At 29.8% G+C, this 12,701-nt stretch overlaps 1 protein-coding gene across 1 annotated transcript in view; it reads left to right on the plus strand.

Moving 5' to 3' along the window:
* The first annotated feature begins 8,368 nt into the window (after nucleotides 1-8,368).
* The window catches only part of LOC126878687 (ubiquitin carboxyl-terminal hydrolase 8-like), a 109,399-nt gene continuing 105,066 nt past the window's right edge, over nucleotides 8,369-12,701 (plus strand). The window contains exons 1-3 of the mRNA XM_050641548.1: nucleotides 8,369-8,536; nucleotides 10,608-10,820; nucleotides 11,100-11,209. Of these exons, the coding sequence (XP_050497505.1) occupies nucleotides 8,439-8,536; nucleotides 10,608-10,820; nucleotides 11,100-11,209 (421 nt within the window). The 5' untranslated portion in view covers nucleotides 8,369-8,438. The remainder of the gene's footprint in view (nucleotides 8,537-10,607; nucleotides 10,821-11,099; nucleotides 11,210-12,701) is intronic.

A 12,701-nucleotide genomic window follows, 5' to 3' on the forward strand; every position in this document is an offset into this window, starting at 1 on the left:
TTTCTTGTGATTAATAATTGGGTCTTTCCAATGTGGTAAATAAGTTCATTGATAAATAAATTCATTTTAAAATAAGTATTTATTCAATAACTTTAATAATTTATAATTATAAGTTAATAATAACTGCTTTTTAATGTTTATTTCTTAAAAAATTCAATATAACTTCAAAATTAAAGTCAAAAAATTATCTGACCGAAAAATCGAAGCAAACCATTAGACTTAGTTTTTTGTGCTCTTTTCAAATATGCAAAGAGATTTTCAAAATTTCAATATACAGGGTGTTGTTGTCACAATCACTTTATAATTTTTTGTTAATCCGGACCTGGATTTTTCTTGTGATTAGTATGTCGGTCGTTTGGGTTATATGAATGAGACATTATATGTGTACCGAATATTAAAAAAATATACAAGGTGGTTCTAAAGTTATGGCTTTGGAAACAAAATGAGCAAAATCGATAAAACACCCTGTAACTCGGATATAAAAGTCGGCAGGGCAAAAAAATTAGTATATCTAGAACCGACTCGGTGACCTCTATTCACCATTAAAGTATTTCCGTTTCCCAATGAAACACCCTGTATAATTTTCCCTTCAATTTCTTTGGAATTTTTCTGTCACACAACTCATTTCATCCATCCAATCTAATTCTACTGCATGCATCTCCATCTATTTCTCCATTACTGTGTAATACCGATCGTAGGTACTTAAAACTTTTAACAATAATTTCACCATCCAAAGATATCATTTTATTTGTACTAACTCAATCTTTAAACGAATATTCCAAATACTCTGTCTTTGTCCTATTGAGTTTTTAACCTTTTTCTTAAAGAGCTTTTCTTCATTCCAGTTTATAGTTATACAGGGTTTTCCCGAAAATAGTGCGTTCCTTTAAGGTATGGATATAATATATAATTTAGAACAAAAAAGTCCTATAACATTTTTTTCTAAGTCCTATAACAGGATTGTTCCAAACTCTGTTTATTAAAGTTGTGACTGTCTACGTTTAGATTTTCGTATTGTACATAGTTGTCAAATTTCAATTTGCATATTAAAATGTATTTTCGCTTTTTGGCCTAACGGTTGAAACAGTGGCTGCCCGTGAGGTAGTGCCATAGAGCCATGGCACTACCTTCCTAACTATGCAGAAGCATATTTTTTATTTTTAAAATCTTTTAATGCCTGTTAATTTTTTGTGTGTATTTCTTTTTATCTTCATAAATTATATAAAATCTGGCAACTGTGCGCGTAGTACAATCGCTGCCACTTACAGCGGAGATTATTCGGCTGAAGAATATTGAGCTAAAATTGATACTGGCACGGCTGAAAAGAGAAAGATTTTACGAGCATCCTATATAAGTGACAGAGAAAGAGCTATATTGGACTATTTAGTATACCTTAAATGAGAATCTCGTCGATTTTATATTGAGTTTCTTTAAGTGCTGACTTGTCGCTTTTGTTATGTCTATTGTTTTTGTATTTATAATATTATTATCAAACTTTTAGTGCATCATGATCGTGGGTGTAGTATAAAAAATATTTTGATTATTTCTTAAGTTTAATTTATTAATTGACAATGAATCAGATTAGTATCTTAAAAAACTCTTTTGGTGGTTTTTCTTTACAAATTTTATAAGGTTTTGTGGAGCTTTCGAGTTAGCTTAGGCTACGGCTCCACGGGCGAGAAATTGACGCTAGCAGTAGCAGTAAAATGAACTTAAGGTTCCGCGGAACGGAATAGGAAAAGACGAACTGTACCGACTACAGGATTTGTGCGTAGTCGGTTCAGTTCGGCTATTCCCATTCCGTTCCGCGGAACCTTAAGTTCATTTTACTGCTACTGCTAGCGTCAATTTCTCGCCCGTGGAGCCGTAGCCTTAAAGAGGTCACGACGAAAAAAATTCACAAAATAGAGGCATATTTAAGGAACTGGTAACTGGTCAATTTTAGCACCGAATTAGACAACGACTTAAAGGTTCATAATATTTAAAGTTCCAGATCTTTCAAAGGTCTACCGTCTTCTGACATGTAGTTGTTTCTAATTTATTTATGTCAGAGAAGTTTTCTGCTTACAAGCGTCGGTTCCCCGAATTATTTTTTAATGAAACATGGAGACAATTTTTTAATTTTTAAACAAAACTCGGTTTAAAACTGAATTAGAAATACTGTATTAGTGAGACGAATTAAGTACTACCTCTGGGGCTATTCCGCTATGAGTTTTATTAAATGAGGAAGGTTTAAAAAGCACATTGGAAGAAACTATTAAACTTTTAAGCATTTTAATTACCATTCCTATATCAATATCTGAAGCAGAACGCTGTTTTTCGATGTTAAAACTAATTAAAACATTAGTTAAAAATACAATGAAAGAAGAACGACTTAGGTATGTTATCTGCAGAATAGCATTTTGTAAATGGTATTGATAATTTTAATAATAAAGTCATTGAAAACTTTGCAACCAAAAAAAACAAGAAGGATGTATCGTAAACTTTAAAAGTGGTATTAACACAACTTTGTGCATGTGTGTAAATAATGAAATAGTATTATTTTTATAATTTTGTAAATAGAGACTAAATCGTAATACAAGCTAAGTAATATTAGCAGTAAATAATGGTTGTAAGTTTAAAGTTTTTTATTGTTAATGAATGTACGGAACTGTTTTGATAAATTTTGAACAATTTCTTGGCACCTCAGATAAATATACATAAGGTAAAAGTATCAGCGCCTATTTTTTTTTAATTTTTTGTTTTATAACTTTTTTGACAATATCGTGAACCCGTTACTAGAAATTTTGACGGCTGTCCGAATTCTGGCACTACCTTCTTAAAGTGGTACGAGCCGCCACTGGGTTGAATTTAGAGAAAATAGTATAAAACTTTTTTGCTCTACATGGTGCACTCTACCTATATCTTTAAGGAACGCACTATTTTCGGGGACACCCTGTATATGTCCCTTGTTTTTGTAAAGTCATGTGAAATGCCAAATTCATTTCACTTCCGCGAAGTCTAGACAAAGGGCTAATTCTACATACATAAGTCAAATTTGGGCGTTTTTGTAGCTTCGGAAGTATGGGGCGGGGAGGTTTGTGCTTTTCGAGTTAAGCTTTTTGAATTTTTTGATGATTTTGGTGCAGATTTCGATTCGGTCAGGGGCGTGCTTTCGGATTTTTTAAGGGGTACGAGTTTTGCTTAGGGGAGTGCGATTGTCGAAGGCAAAAAAATTTGATGGCGCTTTAAAGCTAAGGGTGAGGAATAAGTGTCATTTTTGACCGGGGTGGGCTAGCTCGAACAGGGGCGTCACAAAAAATTCACAAACTTGTGGGTTGAAGAAAAAAATTGAAAAAATAGCAAAAAAGGTAAAAAAAATATTCAGATGGACGTAATCTACACATAGTTTGTAGCATGAAATCTCATATGAAACAACGACCTGTCTCTTGTGCGTAAATTTTTCACCCTCAAACGTAGCAATTCCACCCTCAAATATTCATTTTATTTTAAATCTAATTTGCATATATTAAATATTGATAAAGAGTAACACAATTAAAAATTTATTTTCCAATACGCCCCAAAATTTAGACATTTAGCAAATCTGTAGGTAAGGCACTGCGATTTTACAGTATTACAATATCTGTAAAATATTAGTACATTTGGACGTTGAGAGGTGACTCAAATTTTTTTACAGAAATTGCTTGAAAATAACTCAAATAATAATATTTGAGTTATCCTCCCTCTCAAAAAGGTCCGGAACATTGTTTAAATAATCAAAATGTCAAAAAATGAAGGAAAAATTCGATTTTTTTCTTGGTTTTTTGATTATAACTTTAAAAGTATTCATTTCCGAGAAAAGTTGTACTGACATAAAAGTTGCATAATTAAATTTGCTACAATATAGAATTGGTTATAAATTTAAATAATAGTCACCCTTGTTGCAAAATAGCAATAATTGCGAAAAAACTATACAAAAACAAGTATTCGCATTTTACGTTTTTTTAACCGTTTATGCTACACTTAGGACCTTCATATTTCACTCAGAAAAACTTTATGATACAGTAAAATAATACTCTACATTTCATTAAGATCGGTTAATAGATTTTGCAAAATATATTTTGCAATCCAGCTTTCGCAAAAAAAATTCGTTTTTTCAAAATGTTACAGGACTGAAAATAAAGCAGATAGCAAGTTGAATTTTTTTTTGGGTATAGAAGTGTACTGTACCTTTTATTTGCAATTTGCAAAATTAAAATCGATTAACTGCCACGGCGTCAGGAATTTTTTAAATAAACATTAATTATTTTTGCTATGCGCAGGACAGCGGATAGTTTGCTCTGATTGGGCAATTCAATGACCTTTAATAGTGATTGATACATTTTAATTTTTATTACATATCGATATAAATAAATAAATTTGTTTATTGCAAAATAAAAACATATACTTTATCCTTTAAAATAACACTTTTTTTAGCAAAAACTTTCTTTGTTCATATATTTTAACTTAGAGAATAAAAGTTTATTATTTTTAAACATATGCAATTGTTTAAACAATATTTCACAAACAATAATAAAATTAGTTTGATTTTTGTGGAATTAAAATATTAAAATACAACAAAATATAGAGTAAGAAAATAATATATTAGATAAAGATTAGAAGAAATTTTGGTGGAAATCAACTTGTGTGAATCGAACACCGCTGTCCTGCGCGTAGCACCAAAAATTAATGTTTATTTAAAAATTTCCTGACGCCGTGGTAATTATTCGATTTTAATTTTGCAAATTGATAATGAAAGGTACAGTACACTTCTATAAGCAAAAAAAAATTCAACTTACTCTCTGCTGTATTTTCAGTCCTGCAACATTTTTAAAAAATGAATTTTTTTTGCGAAAGCTGGATTGCAAAATCTATTAAACTGATCTTAATGAAATTTAAAGTGTTGTTTTACTATATCATAAAGTTTTTCTGGGTAAAATATGAAGGTCCTAAGTGTAGCATAAATGGTTGAAAAACGTAAAATTCGAATACTTGTTTTTGTATGGTTATTTTCGCAAGTATTGCTATTTTGCAACAAGGGTGACTATTTTTTAAATTTTTAACCAATTCTATATTGTAGGAAATTTAATTACGCAACTTTTATGTTAGTAAAACTTTTCTCAGAAATGAACAGTTTTAAAGTTATAATCAAAAAACCAATAAAAAATCGAATTTTTCCTTCATATTTTGACATTTTGATTATTTAAACAATGTTAAGGACCATTTATTTCTGCAAAAAAATTTGAGTCACCTATCAACGTCCATCTCAAAACAGATTAGCCCTGGACTAAATGTAAAAATTAAGGTGTAAACTATTCAGTTACCGCAGCTCTACCTTGTCTCAATAATCGCGATATGCGCAAGTCGCAAAATTTTGCTTAATTATTTATTTATCAAATTCTGAAAAAAATGGAAAATTTTTGCGTTTTGCGCCCATATTTTTACCTACAGCTCGAGAAATATTGCTCCTACAAAAAAATTATACAAGGTCAAAGTTTTGCTTTACAATTTTACATGGTATTTAACTCGCCAGAAATTACGAATTTAGATCGGCTACAAGTAATGCAGAAGCAGCAACGCACAAACGAACGAAAGAACAGACTTTGCGAATTTATAAAAGAAATGTTTTCGTTGAAAAAAAAAAGTTTTTACTAAGTAATATCAAATTACTAAAGATAAGTACTGGAAAACTACACAGATACAATGAGTAAAATGGGTTACAGTTCTCCATTTAAAAAAATCCATTTTATTTCTGAAATTTGGAATAATTATTTAATATCTTTTATGTATCATTGCTACTTATTTCCACACCACCATAGAGGTAGAGTTTAATGGTGCCATTTTTTTATGTGGTTTCCCCGGTAGGCCTAATCCACAATTAGGTACTACATAAACTTACTGCAAAATATTATTCTTAGGAACTAGATGTATGTAATGAACTATCATCGGCAGTATTTATTATAATTGAATCCACTTTAGAAATACGCCATAAGACCGAAAGATAAAAGACAGATATCAAAAGACAATTTAACATAAAGTATATAAACGAGTGGATACTAAACAATAAAAAGAATGAAATAATCAAATACGTAATATATACTTATGTAAGTAGAATGGAGAAGAGTAATCAAAATCTTATATAGAAGTAATATATATTAATGACAAGCATAATTTACCATTTAATATAGTTGATCATAATTGCTAATATCGAGGAAGAAAAATAAATTGTATAAAGAGTTATGTAGAGCTTTTAGTTGAAACGGTGCCAATCGTGAACTGAACTCTACTTACTGTACCCCATTCGATTATTATCAGTAAAACGAAATTTCAAAACAAAAAAACCTAGGTATACATCAACTGAATATTTTTAGGAGTAAGCATCAATTATTGATGCATACCTAAATGTAGTTTATAGTTATCCCCCCCCCCTAACAAGGTTTAAAATTACAGAAAAAAAATTGTTGAAACATAAAATATATTAGCTGACATAAAACTTGGGCCACAGACAGAAAAAGTCAACCCAATAAACACGCTAGTTAGGAAAATTAAGGGAACTTAATGCACAGCTAAGTTATTACATATTTATGTCTTTTATATAAATGTAGTTTGGGTTTATCTTTTAATCTTCTTTATGTCTTTTCGTTGGTGTTTCATTGGAAGTTCCCACTAATGGAAATTTCCCCTCCCAAGGCCAATGTCTAGCAGTGGCGGATCTAGACATTTGCCTTGGGAGGGGAACTTACAATTATACACCAATCAAAAGACCTAATAAAAAAATATGAAAAAAATATTTTTAAGAAACGCTTTTCTTTAGTTACGAGTGACTAAAATTAAACATATTATAAAAAAGTCAACTAAACAGCAAAAAATTAAAAAAAAATTAAAAAATCTAACACATTTGTCAAAGAAAAGCGTGGCGCGTCTTAATCGAATAAACGGTTTTCGCAGCACGCTCTTCTTTAACTAATGTGTTAGATTTTTCAATTTTTTTTATTTTTTTGCTTTTTAGTTGACTTTTTTATAATACATATGTTTAATTTTAGTCACTCATAACTAAAGAAAAGCGTTTCTTAAAAATATATTTTTCATATTTTTTTATTTTTAACTTTTTAGTCTTACACTTTTCAAACATTAAAATATATCGTCATGTTTATTAAAATATGTATAAAACATATGCTGTAGAAACATGAAAAGTAGTCGGAATCGGCAAAAAATCTGAAACTTTATTGTTGATTTATGAAGCATAACGTAAACAATTAACGTAAAAAGTGAAATTATGTATAGTTCATATAATTAGCTACAATCTGTAAAAGTTTCAAGTTTCTTCATTGTAAAAAACAAGAGAATTTAAGCTGTTTCCGTTAAAATCGTTTTTTTATTTAAACAATTAATAAACAAAAAAAATTTTTATTGACTATTCGTGTATTGTTCCCGCGAATTCATATGTCAACAAATTTTTAGTCATTTGCATTGAAGAAAAGGCAGTCAAATTAACGTCCAAAGATTTGACCCAAACGATTGAACTGAAGAAAAGCATTTAATTAATTAATACGACAAAATGAATTCTAATGTTAATTGTAACACAAAACGTCTCTACCGGTGGTTTTTCTAAGACTACGATAAAAACACGAATTTTTTAAATTCGAGTTTTGGTTGAAGTTTTGTTTCGTATCGTATTGAAATTTGACACGAATAAACGCCGATTTATATGTAAACAATAGGTACCTATATGAGCGTTCAAAATTTGAAACTTTAGTGTTTATTCATGAAGCATAACGTAAACAATTAACGTAAAAAGTGAAATTATGTATATTAGTTCACATCATTAGCTGCAATCCGTAAAAGTTTCAAGTTTCTACGTTGTAAAAAACAAGAGAATTTAAGCATTTTAAATTAAATTCGTTTTCTTTTTATTTAAACAATAAACATAAAAAATCTTTTTTTATTGACTATTCGTGTATTGTTCCCGCGCATGCATATGTCTGCAAATTTTCATTCATTTGCATTGAAGAAAAGTCTGTCAAATTTACGTCTCAAGATTTGATGCAAACTATTGAAGTAAAGAAAAGCGTTTAAAAAGATAGCTAAACCCAAGGTAGCTAAACCCAAACTACATAAAAGACATATAATAACTTAATTTTCCTAACTAGCGTGTTTATTGGGTTGAATTTGTCTGTCTGTGGTTTAAGTTTCATGTCAGATAATATATTTTTATGTTTCATAATATAATTTTGTTCTTTAATTTTGGACATTGTTAGGGGGGATATTTCCCTCCCCGTAGATCCGCCACTGGTAACCAGTATTTTGACAACCGGACCGGATAGACAAGACTCAAAACAAGTGAATTTGATTGACGTTTAAAATGGAGGTTATGTTTTTATAAAATTTTGTAGTAAAGAAAGATCTAATTTTTAGTAAAAATGAAATTAAAGGAATTATATATTACAAATAATTTAACTAGCCTAGAAAGTTTAGCGCAGAGAGATAAAGTTATCAATGGATTGCAGAAATTTAATAGGTAAGTGTATGTATAAGTAATGAAATATATCAATATACATATTATGTGTCTTATTTACTTTTTCGTTTTTAATTATATTAAACAGGTTAAATATGTAACAATTATTACGATTCAAGTGCTCTCGAAAATTCTTTGACACAATATCACAATTTATTAGGTTTCTTTTAAAATAACATTTTTATTTGTTTACTTTAATTTTTATAGCATACAAGTTAATGTATGTAGGAGCCCTAACAGCTAAATGTTCTGACAAACGACAATTTATTGAAAACGTTTATCTTCAGAAATGTTTATTCAGTTAAAACTATCACCTAATTTTCTCTTCAAGTCAGCAATGGTTCTCTAGGGATCATTACCTAATTTCTCTTTCATCTTATGCCACAATGTCTCAATAACATTAAGGTCTGGAGTGTTCAAAGGTCATGAGAGAACTATAATGTTATTGTCAACAAACAATTTTTAGTTATTTTAGCTACACACAGCGGCAAAATTAACGAAACACCTTAAAAATGGGACATGTTAGATGTCTCGAATTTCCTAAACCTGCTTTCCGATTTGAGTAATTTTTTTAGTATGATATAGCGTTATTATTTACAAAAATCGATGTAATAATATTGTTGCTAGATAGATAAATGTCATTTTATACTGGGTGTAACAATCATACTGTGTTTTTTCCTTAAAGTTCGGAACACCCTGTGAAATATTCTAGCACATATAAAATATAGAAATTAAGACTTAATTGTAGCAATGGGCTTTATTAACATTTTCTTTTTTGATTCATTTGCTTATGTTGGATAATAAAAAAGTTAGATACATTAACGATTAGATATGTTTTTCATCAATAAATCCCCATTTTCTGCTTAGTTTAATAGACAAGCCTAAAGTAGGCCATGAGAAATTACCAATTTAATAGATGTCAAATTGTTTACAGTCAAAAAGTGTCTGGTTTGTTGTGAAAATTAGTAGATTTATTATTTAAGTGTCAATTAAGTCTGTATGGAAATGGAAAGCACTACCAGGAATTTGACCCTTGATGAGTGTGTTCAATCAATGATCTTACATAGCGAAGGACTTAGCTACCATGCTATTGGCTACTTATATTAATTGGTTACAATTTTTTGCTAATGCACGATCATGCAAGACCTCACATTCACAAACTGTAATCAAGTATTTACAACATGTAAATCTTCGAAAATTGAATTGGCCATCGCATAGTCGAGATCTTAATCCGATGTCAGATTTGCAAATCGAGTCTTTGGTTACTTAGAAATTTCTTCATCTTCAAAAAGGCTGTTCTTGATCATATTTATATTAATGTATATTACAGTAAGACCTTGATATAACGGACTAATTCGGGGGACGGGATGTCCGTTAAAGCCAAAAGTCTGTTATATAAAAATAAGTTTAAAATCAATCAAAAGTTTTTTTCTGGAAAATATCTACTGCATTTATATACAGTATACAGATCTGTAATTTAAAAAAGGAATCAAGTTTTGTTTGCTACTTTTTTACTTTTCTACTTCATCTATAAACTTTCTGCAATATTTCCTGTTTGGTTGCCAAAATTATTCACTGATCCATGAATTTCCATCTTCTGAAAGTCGAATATTTTCAGGGGGATAAGCAGGAGCATTGACTAAAATCAATAAATATTTCACCTCATTCGGCAATATTTCCAGTTTCTCACTGCAGGTACAAATTCTTTAAAAAATCAATTTTTGAAAATATCTGTGATAAAGCATGTCTTATTAGAGCTATAATATAAAACGGGTAGATGATGCATTATATGTTTGATAACTCTTTTACGAGATTTGCCAACAATTATAGCAGCAGTCAATCCAAGCGATCCATTGACATTAGCAGAAAGCAGTGCTGATATCCTGTCCTTGCTGTTTTTTCTTCCAGAATTCATTTTTCATTTCATTTAATTTTTTTTGTGTTCAATTTTTTTACAATTGATCGGATTTTTTGTCCGTTATATATCCGAAGTCCATTAAATAGAGGTCCGTTCTATCGAGGTTTTACTGTATTGATTACTCAAGAAATTTGTAACATGTTTTTGTGTATACAGGGTCACCAATTTTTCAAACAAGATGTTGGGAGAGCTTATGCAGTGCCAAGATGATCAAGAAAAATGTTATATATTGTGTAGACGATACATACATCTCATGGATCACTTATTTAAAATATCAAATGATCAAAATTATTTGAAAGTAATGTATTTAAATGATTACCGTAGAGTTGAACAACTTAGCATGGATCTTAAAGATAGTCTACAAGAACGGTAAATATTTAACTTATTTTCTTTGCATAAGAATGTTTTAAAATGGCATTTTTATCTGATAAAACTAATAAATTAGTAGAATTTGTGCAAATATAGACAACATGACAATCACAATTAATTTTAACACTTCTAAAATAAAGTAATATTTAAACTCATTATTCACATAGTCACCACCTACAAGTGTAGTACAATAGTTTACTAATCTGTAAAGTAAAATAAAAAATGATTTACAACATATTAATAATTAAATTAATATAATTAATATACAATTCTTTTTAGATATAAACAGTTAATACTAGAAAATAACATAGTGAATCCTTCAGAACTTTCCCCACTACCAGTTTCCAAAGAAAAAGATGAATCACCAACAGAGAAACGAATATTTCAAGGTAGGTTTTATTTTCTCATTGTTTTTAATACAGGGTGTAACAAAAATATAGGTCATAAATTTAATCACATATTGTGGCACCAAAAATAGTTCGTTTGAACCTAACTTACCTTAGTACAAATGTGCACATAAAAAAAGTTACAGCCCTTTGAAGTTACAAAATAAAAACCGATTTTTTCCAATATATCGAAATCTGTTAGAGATATTTTATTGAAAATGGACATGTGGTATTCTTATGGCAGGCGCATCTTACAGAAAAATTATAGTGAAATTTGTTCATCCCATAAAAATGTTATCGGGGTTTTGTTCCCTTAAACCCCACCAAACTTTTGCGTTCGTTCCAATTAAATTATTATTGTGGTACCATTAGTTAAATTCAATATTTTTAAAACTTTTTTGGCTCTTAGTATTTTTTCGATAAGGTAGTTTTTATCGAGTTATGTCTTCTTTTTTAATATGTTTACATAAAAATTTTATGGGGGTTTTGTTCCTTTAAACCCCCCATATGTTTGTGTACGTTCCAATTAAATTATTACTGCGATACTATTAGTTAAACACAGTGTTTTAAAAACTTTTTTGCCTCTTTGCATTTTTTTGATAAGGCACCTTTTATCAAGATGTGGCTTCTTTTTTAATATGGTTCAAAATATACCTAAAAATGTAAATCATAAATAAATTTTCATATTATGTATTACGAAGTCTCCATAATCGTACTTAACGATATACAAATATGTGGTGGATTTGACAAATATTCAAAATATCTTAATAAAACTCGACTTTTCGAAAAAATACTAAAAGGCAAAAAAGTTTTTAAAACATTGTGTTTAACTAATGGCACTACAATAATAATTAAATTGGAACGTAGACAAAAGTTTGGGGGGGGGGGGGGGTTAAAGGAACAAAACCCCCATAAAATTTTAAATTTCACTGTAATTTGATTTTTCAGATACTGCTGTCATAAGAATGCCATATGTCCATTTTCAATAAAATATCTCTAACAGATTTCGATATATTGGAAAAAATCGATTTTTATTTTGTAACTTCAAAGGGCTGTAACATTTTTTATGTGCACATTTGTACTAAGGTAAGTTAAGTTCAATCGAACTATTTTTGGTCCCAGAATATGTGATTAAATTTATGACCTGTATTTTTGTTACACCCTGTATAGTTTTTTAAATAGCATCATCATCATCTAGCCGTTACCATCCACTGCTGAACATAGGCCTCCTCTACGTTTCTCCATGTCTCCCTGTGTTGAGCTACCATCATCTAGTTCCCGACAATTCTCTTTACTTCGCCACTTCAGCGCCATTTCTTCATGCATATGCTTTGCCTCGCCGATTTTATCCGTGATCAGAACGAATCAAAGGTGCGTCAATCTTTCGCCATTAATTTTAATGCCTCTACAGGATGATTGATTAGTAGAATAAAGCTCAATAGCTCCGCATAGTAATAGATAGCAATAAAAGTTAATAACAAAAATTTTAGCCACA

Source organism: Diabrotica virgifera, chromosome 10 (genome assembly GCF_917563875.1).
Source record: "Diabrotica virgifera virgifera chromosome 10, PGI_DIABVI_V3a".
Taxonomy (NCBI): domain Eukaryota; kingdom Metazoa; phylum Arthropoda; class Insecta; order Coleoptera; family Chrysomelidae; genus Diabrotica; species Diabrotica virgifera.